At 52.6% G+C, this 19240-nt stretch overlaps 6 protein-coding genes across 6 annotated transcripts; 2 read left to right on the top strand and 4 right to left on the bottom strand.

Moving 5' to 3' along the window:
* Positions 1-7012: 7012 nt before the first annotated feature.
* On the bottom strand, positions 7013-7651 carry J4E93_009647 (uncharacterized protein; the record flags this gene model as incomplete). Its single annotated transcript, XM_049347536.1, has 1 exon — positions 7013-7651. One exon carries the CDS (start codon positions 7649-7651, stop codon positions 7013-7015), a length of 639 nt encoding a protein of 212 aa, XP_049195303.1.
* A 752-nt stretch (positions 7652-8403) lies between these two features.
* J4E93_009646 (uncharacterized protein) lies at positions 8404-9542 on the bottom strand (the record flags this gene model as incomplete). The annotated part of the gene is made up of 2 exons (XM_049347535.1): positions 8404-9481; positions 9535-9542. The coding sequence occupies 2 exons, from the start codon at positions 9540-9542 to the stop codon at positions 8404-8406; spliced, it is 1086 nt and encodes a 361-aa protein (XP_049195302.1).
* Positions 9543-10154: 612 nt separating this feature from the next.
* Positions 10155-10910, top strand: J4E93_009645 (uncharacterized protein; the record flags this gene model as incomplete). The annotated part of the gene is made up of 2 exons (XM_049347534.1): positions 10155-10735; positions 10787-10910. The coding sequence occupies 2 exons, from the start codon at positions 10155-10157 to the stop codon at positions 10908-10910; spliced, it is 705 nt and encodes a 234-aa protein (XP_049195301.1).
* Positions 10911-11446: 536 nt separating this feature from the next.
* Positions 11447-14350, top strand: J4E93_009644 (uncharacterized protein; the record flags this gene model as incomplete). Its single annotated transcript, XM_049347533.1, has 2 exons — positions 11447-11811; positions 11926-14350. The coding sequence occupies 2 exons, from the start codon at positions 11447-11449 to the stop codon at positions 14348-14350; spliced, it is 2790 nt and encodes a 929-aa protein (XP_049195300.1).
* A 401-nt stretch (positions 14351-14751) lies between these two features.
* On the bottom strand, positions 14752-16941 carry J4E93_009643 (uncharacterized protein; the record flags this gene model as incomplete). The annotated part of the gene is made up of 5 exons (XM_049347532.1): positions 14752-15537; positions 15597-15828; positions 15882-16179; positions 16234-16438; positions 16495-16941. The coding sequence occupies 5 exons, from the start codon at positions 16939-16941 to the stop codon at positions 14752-14754; spliced, it is 1968 nt and encodes a 655-aa protein (XP_049195299.1).
* Positions 16942-17858: 917 nt separating this feature from the next.
* J4E93_009642 (uncharacterized protein) lies at positions 17859-18935 on the bottom strand (the record flags this gene model as incomplete). Its single annotated transcript, XM_049347531.1, has 2 exons — positions 17859-18759; positions 18811-18935. 2 exons carry the CDS (start codon positions 18933-18935, stop codon positions 17859-17861), a joined length of 1026 nt encoding a protein of 341 aa, XP_049195298.1.
* Between the last annotated feature and the right edge of the window lie 305 nt (positions 18936-19240).

Genomic DNA, 19240 nt, shown 5'->3' with positions numbered 1-19240 from the left:
ACTGCCCTTATCTGAGAAAGTGCAGTTGCCGCTACTACAGCCAGAAGAGAGTGCATTGGTCAGATCTCCGACAGGTTGAAGTATGCCGACGCTGATCGCTGCTGCCATCGGGGCATATTCGGTGGGCACGTTGGACTGCATTGTACCCCCGACCTGGTTGTAAGAGTTGGTTCTCGATAGCCTGACCGACGCGGCTGTGTCTTGCTGAAGACAATCCTGGAATTGCACGAGCTGTTGCGAAAAGAAGCCGAGCAGGGACGACATGATCGTGATAGCGGCGCCAAGTGCAGCGAGGTAACTGCATACAATTAGTCTTGTCTAAGGCAGGGCTAATCGCAGGGGGGGTACTATATTTGTGATGGTCTCAAGTGGTACAGCAAATTGATAGAGCCCCATGGGGCACGGCTCGCTGAATCGAGTTGCCCGATGTGATCCAATTTCCTGACCTTTCGATACCAGTTCCACTTGCACTGACTGATCCTTGTCGCCGAAGTCAGCTTGTATGCTCTCTTAAGTTTAGATCGCAAGCTACCATCTGTCAATATTACACCCACGCATGCCCTCATGAGAAGGGAAATTAGCGATATGATAGAGTTTATCGTGACCAGCCAGGCCATTGGGGGAGCGGTTTATTCTGATGGGCCAGAAGTGTCGAAACAAGTCCGGCAAGCGTTATAGTTGAGGCGATTAGACTCAAGGTCTCCAAGGTCCAGCTCTTATGCCAATCACGGCTCACGGCCTCGACACAGCGCTTCCATGCAAGGCACACGCGAGCTATCGCTGTTCGAAATATGTTCTTCGCCTGGGCAGCGAGGTTCCTGTTCTTCTGACTCCCAGCCTTCTGAAGCTTCGGCGCTGTATTTGATGGCGCATTGCTAGCACTCACTGAACCACTCTGAACGGTGGAACTGGGCTCGTCGATTGTTTTGCTGACTTTGGACTTGAGAAGTGGCCGTGCCGATAGTTCGGCCAACTCTACTGACTGAGAGGTCGAAGCCATGCTGACTGCGTACACACGCCTGTGATAGATGCCTTATGTACTATCACCATTGTGAGCTGACCTCACAATGTCAGACGTGTGCGACTGGGGGCAAGGCTGACTTTGCTCGGTAATACCCTATTGGTCGCCGCAGCGCGCGATAAGAATGTAATTAATGCTGGGTAACCTCAGAGCAAGGCTGTGGTTGGTTTTCATAGGCTCAATTTATCGACTTGGAAGCACAGCCTTCGCAATGAACGCAAGCAGCATCAGTCGTGAACCCAGAATCTGCCTGTTAGCTTCTTCTCGCTCTTGTGATTGGTTGCAACTTTATCAACTCTATGGTCCCCATAGTCGAGATAGGTTTGCTATACTACTACATCTGAATCACGAAAGCACAATATTACGAGCACATGTCGATCGCTTGGCGTCTAGGACTGGTTTCTTTTACCATGTAGACCATCCACATTTGATAGCCCGCTGCCATGGTCCGTTCGTGACATTGCTTGTAGGACCGTGTGACGTAAGTTCCATCTGTTCCCCGATCGGTATGATGAGAGAATCTTCCGTATCGCGTATGGGTTTCAGAGTGATGTGAACTGGTGGAAGAATCTCAGGTTCATCGTCCCCAAGATCTCCCTCCACGATCGAACTATACACGTCTTGTGGTATAGGGTCGAAGCAGATAGAACAGGCACGCTGTCCATCTTTGGTCCAGTCAGGCCCATGGTAGCTGAAGATAAGACCATGGTAATAGTCGAGGGCAGGATTGTCGATGTAACTGGGTACTAAGCCAGGTAGATTATCTGCGCTAGTCTCACGGCTGGTCGTGGTTGAGGACTCAATTGCTTCGATTTGACGCGCATAGTCGCCTCGGCTGCGCTTCTCCTCACGATAATGAGCAATACAAGCCTCGTTAGAGACTTCTGCATTTGGAACATGCAAAAACACGAACTCCAAACGGAAGGGGCAATGGTCGGGCGAGCAGCCTTCTCGGATAGCTTTGAAGAGCCGGACAGGCTGAACGTTTTCCTGGTTGACGTCTGGGTGGGTGAAGTACATAGTGAAACTGTAAAGCGGTGGTAGAGGACATGATTCTAGGCCTTGGAATACCATGAGAGCGTCTTTCCTGAAGTGAAGAACGTGGATTTTGGCGCGTTCGATGCGGCTGACTATGCGGCCGCCGCGAGTGATCATGATGACGGTATTTTGGCAAGAGCAAAGGGTGGCGTTCGATGAAGGGTCGTAAGAAACACTGATGGCTAGCGTGCGTAGAAGGGGATCCTTCATTCCTTCGGGCTGGCATTACTGCGTGCGCCAAGTGCGGCTCAAGCTGGACTTCAGCGCTATGACCATCACACAACAAGCATCAACTGTACAGCTTCTTGTGATAATGCCCATTTCGCGTGCTCAATCCCATGTCTGAATGAATGCGGTATGATACATGCTATCGAAGCAGATGGATGCATAACCTCTACCCGATGCTGGTGGGTGGAAAGGACAGACTCGCCCTAGTGGGGTAATTCGGGATTACTATGGTCGGCGCGCACGTCCGGCTTGTCGCCCAAGGCCTCTGATACAAGACAGAGCTTCCGCTCCCGCAGCGACTACCGCCCGGATCAATCACGAAGTCCTTCCAAACTTATGTACCATGTTTTGACATCGACATATTGATCGTACAGCGCTAATTATGTGGTCCACTCCGAACCAATGCGATAGGAATAACCCCCCGAAATCCGCTTCCAATGAGTCACACGACCAGTCGACATTCACACTTCCTCAGCGGTCACGTCCACATGAGCACCCGTGTAGGCATCTCTGCAATCGTATCGCAGCACATTTCCACCATCGTATACCCAGCGCATCTACGGACAAGCTCGTGAGAACCGCTCGACCGCGCGTCACAATCCCGTCTATCGCCATGGACTGCCTGGATCACAACTAGGGGCGGAGACACATTATATTGGTACTTGGTCGACATGATCAAGTCCACCGGATAGGTTTCTGCGAGAGCGACGCTCCAGAGCCGACACCACAACTTGCTTTGAGGTGCGCTCAGTACCCTGCGCCTTGGGATGAGGCTGGAAGCGAAGCTGGTCGCGGCGAGGCGCGCATACAGCACATGCACGAGCGCCTATGGCATCAGCTCATCGCAGCGGTACGCAATCGTAGGCATGAAGCTCGGTCATGTCAAGGTTGCGAGTTCCCTGGATATACATAGTTCTGGTGGCTGGCCGCACGCATAAATCGACACGAGCACTGCGCTTCTGTCACAGAGACTGAAAGTACAAGGTTTCGAGACTCATTCGACGTCGATGCGTTGTCTGAAATGGCACTCGGAAGCATTGCTCATGTCATGACTTCGAAGGCTATTGACAGCTCTAGGACTTTGAGCGAAAGTGCTCTGCTTCACTTTTCGCCGACCTTCCCAGTCATCGAATGTGTCGCCATATACCCTCGTGTTGGCTTTCGGCATGGGCTCTCAAGACCATACTTAATGATTGATAATACTACGTCTTGCTGAGCTACCTAGAAGAGTCCTCCTTCATGATCCACTCCTCACTAGTCGCATCATTGGTGACAACACCCGGCGAATCATAACCATCGCGCAGCTTCTCATCTCTGTTCACTGAGATACCAGACCCAGACACAGTGCCGATGCTAGCTTGTGGCACCTCCTTTCCACCTGCAGCCCAAGCGCGGGCGCTTCCCGCATGTTTCGCATCCGTGAACTCGTAATCTTCACTATGATCCGACGGCTTGCCCGCGCCTAGCTTGAATAGTTTGGAGTTTCCAAACCGAAAGGGAGACTTGCGCCAGGATGCTCCGCCGGAATTTGCTGCGTTGCCGCCGTGTGCCGCCGATGGTCCAGCAAAGATTCCAGGAGCCATCATCGCTAGAAATGGACGGAGACAAGGTAGACAGCCGCTCATGATACCAACGTTGAACTCGATGCACAATGCCATAGTTACCCGAGATGCAACCCCTGCGAGAAGGCTAGGTTAGCACGATGACAGTCTATTATGGAACGGTACTGCTCACATGTGGTATCCCATGTCCTGAAGTAATCCTGCGACCATACGACCTTCAAGATGCCACCAACGCATGTCAGGACACCGAAAGAGAAAACCGCGACCAGATGCACGCGTTGTGATAGCGGCAACTTGACCTGCCACAGTGGCGCGACTGGCCAAAGGAACACCACAAAGTCCGACACTACATTGCAGATGCCGCTCGCGGTGAGTAATTGATGCGAGTCCAAACATACTTTGTCAACAATCGTGAAATCCCAGAGTGACTGGATTGGACTGGGACAGATAAATTAGTCAAAATCGAACATCTGCCCTGGCGTTATGACCTACACGCATTGCAGAATGTAGAGTGCCGACGAAATGACACCCCACAGAAGCTGGTACCCGATCATTGTCCAACAGAACAATTTGTTCGTGCGCGAGGGGAAAAGCTTCAGGTACGTCATACAGACGGAAAGCTTTGTGAGTGTCATGGAAGCATTGTACATTGTGACACTCGCAACGTTGTACTAGAAGCCATTAGTATGTATGTAGAAACCACTGCTAATTGCTTACTTTTGCAGAGCTCACAAACGTCATCGGGTTCACATCATACAGATGACGCCCAAGAGAGTTGGTGGTTGTAACTAATAAGCACACAGAAATCGCTAAGGCGAAGAGCTACACATGTTAGATATGTAGCATAAGAGCATAGGGCGAACATACCGCTGCGCCAACCATAATCCAGTCATCGGCTCCTACACCTGACTTCTGGTTCGCCCGAACGTAGATTCTGCCAGCGACAAAAAGCACCATTGGGATGGTTGTCGCGTATATTGCAGCTTCGACACTGCCCCTTTGCGAGACTGGGTCGACATAGTTGGGTATTGGCCATGTTGCGATGATGGCTGGCGTGAGCGCGGTTCCAGAGGCCATGATTATGCTGGGATCAAGGTTCGTGATATGTGTATGTTGGGGATTGTAGTGCCACAATGTTTGGTTTGTGTCACAAACTTAGAGGCCACGTGCACGGCATGTACACAGGAGTGTCGAGATTTACAGACAAATCTTGAACTGCAGAGACCGTGAAGGCTAAGTATCTCGATGCAAGATGGTGCTGACCTTGATTTCAGAACGCTTGCGGGTTCGCGTTTGTCGCTCAACCTTGCTGGACGCGTCGTGACTGACACCGGATCTGACTCCGCTGTTAGACAGCGTGCTGCCAACGCTATCTCGTTAGTGCACGCCATCGTGCCCAGTACGCGAAAGTAACCTTCGAGTCGCCAATCAATCTACCGTGATAGACGATCAGGCCTCCTCTTTGCACCGATTTCAAGTTTACGGGCTTTTGCATGATTGTCATCTAACCACGTTACTAGTAGATCAGTGCATCAGCGATCGGCTTGTGGGTAATGTATATACTTGCAGCGACTACTAAAATCGGTGTCCCCTTTTTGAGAACCATCCGGGGCTATTCGTCTGTCGGGTGATGAAGCTGGCAATATATGATACATTTTCATTTGTGAGAGTCGAGTCGTCGTCATATCATACGTATGCAGCAGTACAAGCAGCGTAGAGCACACCAATCTCTATAATGTGACAGGTCCCCTCGGCAATCACGAAACAGTATAGTCAAAACATACCTAGGTATGCATCTACCTAGGTATGCTTGCAGCCGATTGCACTCATCTCTCGCGCCATGTCGTACAGACATCATCGAGATGCGGCCTCGCCAATCGGACTCGGGGCCGTGAGCGTGTGGATATGCGTGAAATCTCCGTTCCACGGTCCGGTGCACCTTAATAGCCCGCTGTCTAGGCTGGTACCTGACGCTAACTCACCTGAAACACATGCGGGTCATCTAAGCCGCCACAAGTCGAAGCACGCAAACGAGCTGTGTGACATGCTCTTGGGACTGTCCACCACGTTTATCGCGTGCGAAGGAGCTCCCCGTAGTCGCATGATCCCCAGCGTCATGCCCTTGATGGAGGACCGCGGTAGGAACCTAGGTGTCATTGGCCTCTGGGTGAATTCGACTGCTCGCATTCCCTGCCCAGGTAATCAAGCCTAACAACTTACAACCCGCTTGCAACATCTGTTTACGAGTCAAGAAGCGCGCGATCTCGGTATGACAACCTGGTAACGCGCAGAATGCTTATCGCGCATGATGGCTACCTGGTGGCTGGGTGCAACGCCCCCGCTCCCGCAATCCCCGCGGCGCTCTTTCCGATTGGGTCGCATACAAGTTTGCGGTTTCCCCGACCTGTACTATCACATAGTCGCCGACATGCTGGAAGACAATATCCCTTTGCGACCCCCGCAATCACGATGTTAGACCATGAGGCGTTGGTATGGGGGGCCTTGGGCCGTCAACCCTGTGCAGGCTACCTAGGTATGCTGCCTCCCGAAGTTGGAACCTCGAATTGTCATTGAACACTGAGATGGGTTACTGGTCTTCTCTGACAAACACTTCATACCTACCGTTCACACCGTGTAGGTATTCGAAGAGCCTTTCATACCAAGTGGCACAGCTGAGAACACTAAGATAACTAAAGGATACGATGCGTTCAAGGCCGTCGAACAGCAAGCCACCGCTAGCACGACTCAACATTAAGATAGGCCGCTTGCGATCTACATACACCTTGGGTATTACCGCATGAGCAGCCAAACTTAAGTACCTGCTGAGCGGTTTCGCCGAAAGATATACATCTAAGGCTACAGTAGCCTCACGCGATCTCGTCTGCACCTGGTATGTACCGATCGCAGTGTAACACTTCACCAGCTGAATTGACCATTTGCAGCTGCAGTTCACTGCTACCGATCCTTGATCTATAGTGTGTAGCAAAGTAGACTTCCAACGTACGAGCGATAGTCTGAAGCGGTCAACCCAGATCTGAGCTACGCCAGTCATGCTGTGCAGTTGAAGCCACCTGCTTGAACTTCTTACCAGTGACTCTTTCCTATAGCATCCAAGGAAACCCTCCTATCTCCATGCCATACATCCACCGTCCAACGAGCACCGTCATTCCTTGCTTGGAACGTCCACCTTCCGTTCAAAAGCGCCCCCATTGCTGATATCTTGGCCCTTGTGCTGCATCTCTTCTCCATCCTCCAGTTCCACACCCTTGAAGACATACGACCCCATACAAACAACAAAGCCTGCCAATTCGAGAGACACCCCCTGCACCGTGCGAGAATGAACGTGTAACATCGTATCCCAGTCTGCAAGACCAGAATGCGCCTGATGCAAGCGCAGTGTTTGCGTAAGAACGTGGATGCCTAGAACGACAAGAGAAAGGCCAGGTATATACGCGTAGCGCCACGGAACGAGCTTAGCGATGCTTCCGAGGACCGTGTTTGTGCGCTTTGCAGAATCGGTCATGACTCTCATATCCGGCAACTGCAAGTCCCTGAAGGTGAGCCAGATCACACAGAGATGGGCGCCGGCATGAGATACAAAGTACCCAAAGACGAGGACGAGCCAGATCAAGAATTTGTAGTATCCGCCTGGGTCCTGGTGCGTGCAAACTGTGTGCAATGCGTGGCCGAAAGTGAAGAAACCGAGCAGCAGGATGTACAGTCCGGGTATGTAGAAGTAGCGGAAGGGGATGCGATAGAGGACTTGGAACGTTACATTGTTTGTTGTTGAGATGTCGTCCATTTTCAAACGCGTGTAGATGTGTTGTAGATGCGTGGTAGATGTGTGGTGTGTTCTGGTAGATAGTCGCCCCTCCGGATGAGACGGCACAGTGATCCGAGGAAGTCATGCAAGCTGTGCCGCATAGCCTCGTTGAAATGGATTTTCAGTATGACAGGATGCAAACGAAGGCACGTCTTGCAAGCTAATCGGTAAGACGCTATCAATTGGTTCATTCTGCACCCGACTGTATCCACCACCTGACAGTATCAGAGCGACTCAGCTCACTGAACGGTCTGGCAACCAGTCTCCAGAATGCAAGAATGTCGGTCAGCCCGGGTTACCTGCAGTCATCAGCAAGCAGTCCATACGGTAATCCAGAACCTGTCTCATGCGATTTCAACACCACTGCTATGCGTTGATCAAAACCGGTACAAAGATGGCTGGAGTCGGATTGATCTAGCGGCACTGCGCACTTGCTCTTCCCATCCAGAAGAACATCTTTGGGGCTTGGAAGCAGCGGTACAATTGCGCAGGCTTGCTTCTCGAAATGATAAGCGAGTTTCCGAATTAGGATTGAAAAATGGAAAGCCCGAGTTTGGTAGCGATAAAGTGCAAGATGCTCAATTAGAATGTAAACTCGATTGATTAGAGGTCTAGCTCATTCTACACGACGCTCTCATGATCGTAGTATGTTGAGCCTAATGAATGGTAATAGCACACCAAACCGATTGCCCGTAATGACCTACACTCATGTGTAGTGCAGTGACTCGCTTCTAGATGAAAGCCTTCTGAAGCTCCTCGTTCCGTCGATCACGGTGTCTGTGGCGGTCTCCATCGCGTTCCCTACTCTTGCTATGAGCTCGTCGCTTTTCGCTGCGATGCGAAGGCCTATGGTCGTGCCTGTCACCGCTACGACTCCGGCTCCTATGGCGATGCTTCTGGCGCGAGGATGAGCAGGCCTCCTTCTTGGGCGTCTGATGCTCGTCTTCGTCCACTTCCCGCCTCTTCCTTTTAAGATGCCGACTCCTCCTCTCCTCCCGCTCTTGGGCTGACCGCAGCTCCATTAGCTCACGGTCACGCTCTGCAGCCCACTGCTTCCTGTCCTGCTTCGACTTCTTCAGTTGTGTTTGTGCTTTCTGCATGAAGGCGAAAGGGTCGTTCATAGATATGCGGGCCTGTTCCCGTTCTTTGCGACGCGGGTCCTCGTTGCCCCACACATCCTTGTTTGCGAAACCTTCATAGAGTACCATGTCCTGTTTGTCCCCAGTGGTGGATGCCGGCTTTTGTACAGCGGCGTACCAGGGTCGGTCGATGCCACCCCTTCCTGCGGCATTGGAGAAACGCATTGTGAATTGGTCTTCGATGGCCTTTTCTTTCTTGCGTTCTTCCTTCTCTGCGTCCGCATTTCTCTCACATTTGATGGCCTCTTTCATGTCCACCGGGAACAAGTCAATGTGACCGGCATGGTCCTCCAACGGAGCGTCTGATGCGGTGCTCCGTAGCTTGAGCACTTTCGCGTCTTTTGCATCATCTCCAGGTCGAGCCGTGATGGACTTGGCCATACGTATATCGGCGTCGGTATCATCCTCGCCAGCAAGCCTCCTCCTCTTTCTGTCGTGTCCGCAGTCATCTGTGTTGCCTGAGCGCCTCGATGGCGCCTTGGTGGGTTCTTCTTCTGGTAGTGGCGGGGGCGTCCGTCCTCGAAGGATGGCGGCACGTCGCTCGGCGTCGAGCTCTTGCTTGCGCTGGTCATCCGCGGCTTCGCGGGCAGCAGCGGCGGCCTCGTCGGCCTTGACCCGCGCGATGTTGTCCGAGTTGTAGACGTTCCATGACTTTTTGCCTAGCAGGTGCCTGTGAGATTGTAAGCGACTGTGGTGCGAAAAGTGTGGTGGTGGGATACTTACAGAGGCATGGCGACGAATCTCAAGGACACAGAATCAGAGAGTGAAGTGTGCCGTACATGGTCGGACTTGCGAGCTTCTTAACTGTGGGCAGCGAGGTCGGGCGCGGAAACATCGCGGTACCCGTCGACGCGAACGGGAGCTGCCTTGCATTAGCGTCAAGCGGGGAGGGCAAGCGCAAACCATGGTGCCTGCCTTCATTCCAGCTCCCCCACACTGCTATTGGCATAGACCAAAAAGGCAACTGGGGCTTTTCCTCAGATTCATCGCATTGATCGTGTCGATCTGGTCTCGTTCTCCTAAGCCAACGCTTGCAGCGATTGTGTCGTTGCTTCTTCCTAGCGTGCGCCCATTCGCGGAAGGTTCTCCCAACCTCTCTGGGCGTCGTCTAGACCTCTGCATGAGCTCCCAATACGCGATCCCTGCCTACATAACAGGACGTGTAAGACCATGTACTACTTGCAACTAAAAGTTTGCTGAAGACGCCATCATCCACACCAATGCTTGCATTCTCGTTCGGTACATCCTAACTAATCGTTAATTGTTGCTTTTTGGCTCGACTTCATCCTACGGCACTCCTCTTCCGAAACGGAGACTTTAGACGAAAAGCACTTCACCTCACCATGCCAACCTGGCTCGTTCATGGCTTTCGGTGGCCCCGCGCCCAAATTCGCATTCATGTTATTCTGCAGAATCTCGACGATGCTGCACCGGAATGGCTAATGGCTCCTGCCACCACAGCCTGTCTGATACAGAACTTCAAGAGCCAATGGCCCCAAGAGATGGCTGCGCTACCTGATTTACGCTTCATCGAACAGTACGACCCCGATGATCTCACCGTCAAGGATCAACCATACGCATATGTGTGCGATGTTGTGCATGAGATCAGACTCGGAGCAGATGTCGAGGAGATGAGGGGAGCGGGGCTGGGAGATGACCAGTGGGCGGCCATTGCAGACCTCCGGGACAAGGTGGCGCCAGGAGAGAAATTGGGGTGGTTCGTAGTAGTCAATGGCGATGTCGAGAGATGGGCTCCGCCGCTGGAGGAAGAAGACGACGACATAACCCCAGAAGCCAGCCATGTATCAAGTCACAGGAGCAGCATGGCACAGTCGGATTCAACCCGCAACAAGGAACAAGAACGCCCTTCTTCCAGCCGGAGTTTCAAGAAGTGGTTCGGAGGAAAACTGAGGAAAACGAAGAGGCAAGCTGAATCATAATCACATTGGTGTAGACGTATGCTAACCTGCTGTAGTGGAAGGAACCTGAGAGGTGATACGCTAGAGGAGCCGGTTCCACCATTACCGCCAATCTCACCCCGTTATGCCCTTCAAGCTTCAAATGGAAAGGCGCCCGCACAGCAGAAGACGGCATCGTGATTCCTGGTGATAGACAAGTTGATGAGCATGGTGTATCACGTGGTAACCAATAGACACGCGTGTGGTTGCTGGAATACCTAGATACTATTTCGCGCAGCAGTTTGTGATTAGAATACAGATAGTTCTTTAATTCTGTCTCCAACCGATGGCCTGGGCACACAGCTAGCTGTAGCAAGGCCTACTCACAGCCACTGTGCATGTCTCTTACTGTGTGTGCCCGTCGCAAACTCACCTTTTGGGTTAGCGTTGGCTGTGCTTCCGCGCACGTGACACGCGATTGCCTAGCTCAAATTATTATCCAAGTCGCGACCAACGCTTCAAACACGCCGCCTCGGCACCACTGCCACACACTTTACTGCTGATTTCACCAGGGAATTCCTCACTCGCGACCACCGAGTCTCTCCCTGTAATATCGTCGTAGTTTCCGTTCGACCACTGCTCCGTCCGACGTCGTAAACCTTGCGCAACTTGCGCCGCGCTCCAGCCAGAGCCTGCAACTACCATTCCTGGTCAACACCCCCAGAACCACCGCCAAGATGAGTCGACGCGACTTTCTGTCGATGCCCGCGCCCGAGAACTATGTGGCTGGTCTCGGAAGAGGAGCCACTGGCTTCACAACGCGAAGCGATCTCGGTCCCGCGCGGGAGGGTCCCTCGGAGGAGCAGATGAAGGAGATGCTAGCAAAGCGTGCAGCATCGCTAGGCCAGGCAGCTCCCTCGGCGTATGGTGTCACTGAAAAGAAGGAGGAAGAGAGGGACGAAGAGGAGGATCGGTTTCAAGATCCCGACAATGAAGTCGGTCTCTTCTCAAGCGGCATGAACTACGATAAGGACGATGACGAGGCCGACCGCATATATCAGGAGGTTGACGAGAAGATGGACAAGCGACGCAGAGCCAGAAGGTTAGTACCCTCACTTTCATTTACCCTATGCCCCCTCCCCTCCCCTCTATCGTTATTTTCGAAGTATTCATCGTGTGTTTTTCCACGAACAGATACCGATTGTGTCCGCCCTAGGGAAGCTCGCGAGCAACAAGAACGAGACGAATACGAACGAAACAACCCCAAAATCCAGCTCCAGTTTGCCGATCTAAAACGAGCCCTCGGCGGCGTCTCAGAAGAAGAATGGGCAGCCCTACCCGAGGTCGGAGATATGACGGGTAAAGCGAAGCGCGCACGCGAAGCTCGACTGGCGAATTCGAGGTCGTACGCTGTTCCGGACAGTGTCCTGGCCGCGGCATCGAAGAGCGGTGAGCTTGATACCACGATATCGTCGGACGCTGACGGCATGACGACAAATCTCGCAAGTATCGGAGCTGCCCAACTGTCTGCCTTGACGGTACGGCTCGACACAGCAGCAAGTGCCCCTGGCACACAAACCACAACGACCTCCGGAACCTCGACGTCTGTGGACCCCAAGGGATACATGACGGCGCTTAACAAAAAGGAAGCTATGGGCGAGGAAGTTCCAGTCGAGGATATCAACCGTGCGCGCGTGTTGCTAGAATCGGCTGTCAAGACGAACGTCCATAACGGTCCGGGATACGTTGCGTTAGCGCGGCTCGAAGAAGTGGCCGGGAAGGTTCACACAGCCAAAAAGGTCATTGCTCGTGGGTGCGAACTTTGTCCCAAATCGATAGTCGTTTGGGAGGAAGCGATCAGGCTGAACAAGGACAATCTTCACAACGCCAAGATCATTGCTGCCAATGGCATCAAGCAGAACCCCAAGGCCGTGAAACTATGGCAAGCTGCGATTGACCTGGAACAAACGCCGGCGTCCAGGAAGAAGGTCACTCGTCAAGCTCTTGACCACAATCCCCAGAGTGTTGAGCTTTGGAAGACCCTCATCAACGATACGGAAGAACTGGATGCGGTCCGCTTACTGTTCGCCAAAGCTACGGATACTGTGCCTCTTTCTGAGGAATTGTGGATTTCATATGCCAGGGTCTCTGAACCGGAAGACGCGCAACAGATTCTCAACAAGGCTCGCAAAGCCATCCCTACCAGTTGGGCAATCTGGATCCATGCTTGCAGGCTACAAGAAGAGCTAGGCAAAGTGGACATGCTGGACATGATCATGACCCGAGCCGTCAAATCTCTGATCAAGGAGAATGCTATGATCAAGCGTGAAGAGTGGCTCTCTCAAGCTGAGATCTGCGAGGAGCAAGGGAACACCGGCACAGCTGCTGCAATCATCAAAGCGACCGTGGGCTGGGGTCTTGACGAAGACGACGAGCGTCGAGACGTCTGGCTCGAAGATGCCAGGAGTGTCCTCAACAGGAATAAGCCGGAAACAGCCAGAGCCATTCTTGGTTTTGCTGTCGCTATCTTCCCATACAGTACGACGGTTTGGCACGCATCCACCGATCTCGAAAAGCATCATGGTACAACAGATACCCTCCTCAGTGTCCTAGAGCGTGCAGTTAATGCCTGCCCTAACTCGGAGTCACTGTGGCTGCAATATGCTCGAGAGATGTGGCAGTCAGGGAACCCTGAAGGTGCCCGCCAGGTTCTGGGTAGAAGTTTCGAAGCTCTACCAGGCAACGAAATGCTGTACACCCGCGCTGTTGACTTCGAGGTCGACGCTGGCAATTACGAGCAGGCACGCAGCTTCTTGCAGATTGCTCGTGAATCAGCTGCTACGGACCGCATCTACATGAAATCAGCCGTCCTCGAACGACAACTGGAGAACTACGAGACGGCGATCGACATCTGCAATCAAGGTCTGCAGAACTGGCCCGGTAGCTGGAAACTACACGCCATAAAGGGGCAAGTCTATGAGCAGCTGTCGAAGCTTCCGGAAGCTCATGAGGCATTCAACATTGGCACACGTGCCGCACCAAAGGCACCCGTCTTGTACATCCTCCTTTCCCGGTTACAAGTCAAGCAAGGTGCAGTCGTCAAGGCCAGATCAACGCTAGACCGTGGCCGACAACAGAACCCAAAGAGCGCCGAGATCCTTCTAGAGCAAGTCCGTCTCGAGCGCCGCGCGAACAACACAAACGCCGCTCAACAGCTAATGGCCGGCGCCCTCCAACAATGCCCCAACTCAGGCCTCTTATGGGCCGAAAAGATCATGCACCTTGAAGGTCGCACCCAGCGTAAACCCCGCGCCCTCGAAGCCATCAAGAAAGTCGAAAAAGACCCCCTCCTCTTCGTCGTCGTCGCACGCATCTTCTGGGGCGAGCGCCGTCTCGACAAGGCCGCAACATGGTTCGTCAAAGCCGTCACCCTTGACAGCGACTACGGCGATGCTTGGGTCTGGTACTACAAGTTCCTGGAACAACACGGCACAGAGGAGAAGAAGGAGGAGGCGCTGAGTAAGGCGGCCATGGCGGAACCGAAGCATGGTGAGATTTGGCAGAGCGTGGCGAAGGATCCGAAGAATGCGAGGAAGAGTGTCGAGGAGATTTTGAAGATTGCTGCGGCGAAAGCGGAGTAGAATGTCGCGGTTGAGGGAATATTGTATCAGTAGGTTTGTTTTTGTAAGATTTTACTATCCCACAGCAATTCCATAAAAATTCCCGGTTTTGTACGCTTTCGAATGCAATTGGCCCTAGTCAGGTGGTAAATCAATATGGGCAGACTCAACTGACGCATATGTCCTAATGCATTCACGACTGCGAGCTCAGTCATTCCAATGAAAAGACGCTTACGTAGTCAAAGCAAACGAGGATATCTCATTCTTCTTGTTGATAGTATCATCAACACGGGTATAACGAAGTCGCGGATAAGCGCAAAAGCAAACCCATCAAAACTCAACTAGAAACTCTCCTTCACACGACAACAATGCGCAAAAGGTGAAAATTGCAACAACTCGTCGTGCTCACATTAGGAAGACGCTCACGTCCTCATCACCTCATCCTTCTCCACAATCTTCTTATCCTCTACACCAGCAGCACCACCCCCACCACCAAGCGGCTCATCAACATAATCCGCATACCCACCCTGCTCATGGAGTTCAAACAGCGGCTCCATGGGCGCGACATCCTGACGCAAGACACGCTTCTTGAGGTACCATGGCAACTTCTTCGTGTAGTAAGCCGCGAACTGGCGGTTACCAACATCAAAGACCGTATCCAGTTCTTCCAGCGTGAGTGCCTTGGTCTCAGGCAAGAGGAAGTAAGCGTAGAAGAAGCCGAAGAAGTTCCAAGCTGCGTACCAACAGAACGCACCGGTTGGTGTGAAAGCGGCCTCAAGGGCTGGCCACGTAAGGGAGAGGATGAAGTTGAAGCCCCAGCAAGTAGCTGTGGCGAAGGACATGCCGACGTCGCGGAGGTGGAGTGGAAATGCTTCTGCGGAGTAGGTAAAGGGCACGGGGCCTTCACCGGGGGAGTAGACGGCCATGAAGACGTAGATTGCGGCGGCGATGGATCCAAGACGTTGCTGGGATGGTGTGCCATCGGGGTTCTCTGGTAGGTAGAAGGATAATCCGCACCAGAGGAGACACAGACCCATAAGAGGGAAGGTCGTAAGCAAAAGGTTCCTGCGGCCGAATGTATCGATGGTGTAGATAGCTGGGATCGCAAAGAGGAAGTTCGTTACGCCGGTGCCCATGGATACGAGCAAAGCTTGGGGTGTGTCAAAACCGGCAGCTTCGAAGATGGAGGTACTGTAGTATGCGATGACCTAAGACTACTGTTAGCGACTGAGATAGCAAGTGAAACCGAGGGATCTGGAGTGCATACGTTGACTCCACAGAATTGCTGCATGAACATGACGAAGAAGGCGCTCTGTGCAGCGCGACGGTTGCGACGGACGATGAAGAATTCTTTGAACGGGTTTCGGCCCTCGCGTTCCGCGTTTTCAATCTCAAGAAGCTTATACGCGTAGTACATGTCGCGTGCGGCTTGGATCTTGTGCGCGCGTAATCGACAAAGTGAGTTGAACGCTTTGTCGTATTTGCCTTTCTCCATGTACCTTTGGTTTAAATTAGCAAGGTAAGGCCAATGGAATGCGAGTCGGAAACTTACCAGCGCGGCGATTCGGGGCAAAAGTATACTTGGACGCAGACAATCATCGGGGGAATACTGGTGGAGGCCAGCATCCACCTCCATGGTGAATTCTCGCCGCCAATGATTGTAACATTCTGAAATGCGACGGAGACGACGAAACCCAGCATGATTCCGAAAGCGGTCCACATTTGCCACATCATGGTGAGGGCTCCACGGATGGTTTTTGGCGCAGATTCGGCAGCGTAGACAGGCGTAGTCGAGGACTTTGCACCGACAGCAAATCCGAGCATGAAGCGCGCGACAAGGAGGTTTGGCCCTATCGTAATCGTCAGATCTTAGTTCATACGTCATTTGGCGAGCTTTTACTCACAGCTATCAGCGGCCGCCATCCAGATACCAGTGATGAAAGAGATGATGCATGAGATGAAGATGGTTCCACGGCGGCCAAAGAACTTGTTCAGGGGTGCGTTGGACCAGCATCCAATGAGACAAGAGCAAAGGTAAGGAGCCCCGTTAAGCAGACCTCGAAGCCACACCTGGTCCGGTCCGATGCCAAACTCTAAGAAGTAGAATCCCTAGACAAGATGTTAGTGGCGGGACGTGATGAGATGGGAACGGCAAAGCAACTGACCTGAGCACCGTTGACAGCTGTCTGATCCATTCCTTGCACAATGGCAGATCCAGCGCAGAGCACAACCAAGAAATACAACATCTTGGGTTGAGACCATCGATGGGTAACCTCGTGTCGGAGCCAGCCTTTCTCTTCGTCGGACAGTTGATTGACGTATTCAAAACCATCGTCTCGTTGACCTACACGAGCAATGAGGGCGCCCTTGCGGAACTCGTCCTGATACTCCTGTAGGCCCTTCTCAACACACCACGCGTCGACGTCGGCTAGGACATGTTCCTCGCTATAACCGGCTAAGGGGTTCCTGAGCTTTGCAGCGACCGAAGCCTTTCGCTGCGGAGCAGCGCCGGCATGTTCATGATGCTGTCCGGCACCAAAGTCGGACTTGTCACTGCCCGATGATGAGAAGTTGGGCTCGGTAGCCTCGATGTCTGGCTTTCGACGAGACATGGTGACGACTGATCTCAAGTATCGCGTCTAGATGGGATCTCCTGGGGGAGTGGAGATGCTGATCGCAAAGTGGAGGAGTAAAAAGACACACGACCAGATGCCTGGGAACCATGACAGGTCGTGTTATATAGGGTATCCGGGGCACAGTTCACACCCACATTTTCTCCATCAAAGAGCGGGTCAAATCCTGCACCAGGGTGACAATCCCCATGTTTTCTCCACACCATCCTTCTCCGTTGCACTGGTTGGCGTATGTAACTATACATCGAGATCAGACACGGGGCGGCCGCGCCGAGACATGGAGTTGTATGTTTACCCAAGACTATCCAAGAAGACATGTCTGGGACGATGTCATTGTGGGCACACGCGCTTGTTGGTTTCTCGGCGGAAGCTAAATCTATACTTGGCAGTGGAGCGCGGCAGGGCGTTCTGGGTAGCCAAGAAAACACGTGAAGTCTCGTCGTAGCTCGCCTGAACATAGTTGAGCGTTCCGACCAATTGGGATTTTGTCGGTAAGGTTTGAGGGAACAACGTTGTGGTGAACGATTACGACGCCACACGACGAGCTTGGCGTCAAGCGGAATCCGCACTTGGCGCAGAACATCTTTACCAGAAATGGCATCCCGTCTTATCGACTATCGGCACCCAGTTCCGGCCTCGACTCAAGGCTGTCAGCGCTCTGCATGTTCAGAAATAATGAGCTTGAAAAAGTAGCGTGGAGAAAGTTTTGGTGGGCGATAGCAAGGATAGTATTCATTGCTGGCTCGTAGGAAAATACGATTGTGACACTTGAAATCTGGAAACCTAGAAAGTGAACAAGAGGTCTGTCTTGGAAGGGTATTGACGAGCCGTGCGAACCGCTGAAAAGCCTGATAAGCCTGAGCTTAGTAGAACACTTCTTTCGATAGTATGAGGCTTCAGTCCACTTGGGCGTGGGTCCACGCGCCGCGCAGTAGCAGATTGTCCATTTCCTTGGAAACCGTCTCGTTCGAGGCCTTGAGCTTTAAATAGTGCTGGCTGGTTTTGCGTTCATCTTCCACCCAGATGTTGCTGCCATTCGGGAACAGGAAGTTGTACCCATTTTCGTTGCCGTACTCGAACCAACTGCCTAGGCCCCTGCCTGCATACACCATTGTCAAAAAGTCCCATGAGTACTCGGAGTGGTTGTAGGACCCCCAGTACTCCCAAGCCGATTTAACTGGGTCATTCGGAGGTCCGCACACAGTAAACCGTGCGCCCGACAGGACTTCGACGCCCACCTCTGCGCCAAGGAAGGTCATCGGAACACAATCGGGCCATGTGTTGATGACGTGTGGAGCGTTTTGAATCGCGAAATTGTACTCCTCATCGATTGCTGGCTCTGGCGAGTAACCGCCGCCCATCACCACTAGCTCCTTGACCTTTGCCTTGACAAGCTCGTATCCATCCAACGCGGAGTATTTATCGCTAGTTGTGTTGAGAAGACCAGACAACGATCCCATAAAACCAATCGACACGACAGTCACACTGTTGTTCTTCGCTTCCGATAGCGTCTTCCGATAGAGCTCTACTGGATCCCAAGTCTTATTGACCTGACCATTGGGCACCGAGCCGCCGGACCATCCAGCAGCGACTTTGCTCGCGTATTCTCCGCCGAATGGTTCGGGAGATGTGATGTTTGTGTAGGGTCTGGGCAGCCCAATCGGGACGGAGGAATAGCCGTAGTGGTTCACGATGGCTGACGCTGCGTAGGCAGAGTATGTCGAATTGACGTTGATGTTTACGGCGAGGAGGTTTGTATTCGGCAATGTGCACGCCAGGAGTAGGGCTGCGGTATCACTGTTCCACTGTCAGCCAAACGTTCAGATTTACGTGGTACAGGATACCTACTCGATGGCTTCAAAAAGATCGGCATCCACAAACAGATTCTTGGTCTCTGGTGTTACACTCGACGCGACTGAGATGGCAAGTGACAAGACTGCCAGCCAACAGGGCAGCGCGAAACGTAGAATCATGGCGTCGCAGGCCCAAGGCGATGGAAGACAGGAAAAGAGACCGGAGAATATACAGAAGCTAGCAAGAGGCGTAGGCTTGCGAATGTGGCGGGATTCCACGGTGTACAAGGAGGAAATTCTTAACCTTTGAGTCTACTTGAGTACTGCAGTGCGACGCCCCGCCATCGGATCTCCACAGTGAAAGTCTTCGGCGATTAACGGCAGTTCTCGAATTCTTCATGGTACAGTAGTGCGCAGATCAGATCGAATGAAATGTCGCGATCGTGGTGCACAGCATGCGGCGTGCGATAAGGGCGTGTATAAGG

The sequence above is a fragment of the Alternaria ventricosa genome (genome assembly GCF_023758065.1).
Source record: "Alternaria ventricosa strain BMP 2768 chromosome Unknown scaffold_23, whole genome shotgun sequence".
Taxonomy (NCBI): Eukaryota; Fungi; Ascomycota; class Dothideomycetes; order Pleosporales; family Pleosporaceae; genus Alternaria; species Alternaria ventricosa.
This window is presented reverse-complemented; position numbering and strand designations above follow the sequence as displayed.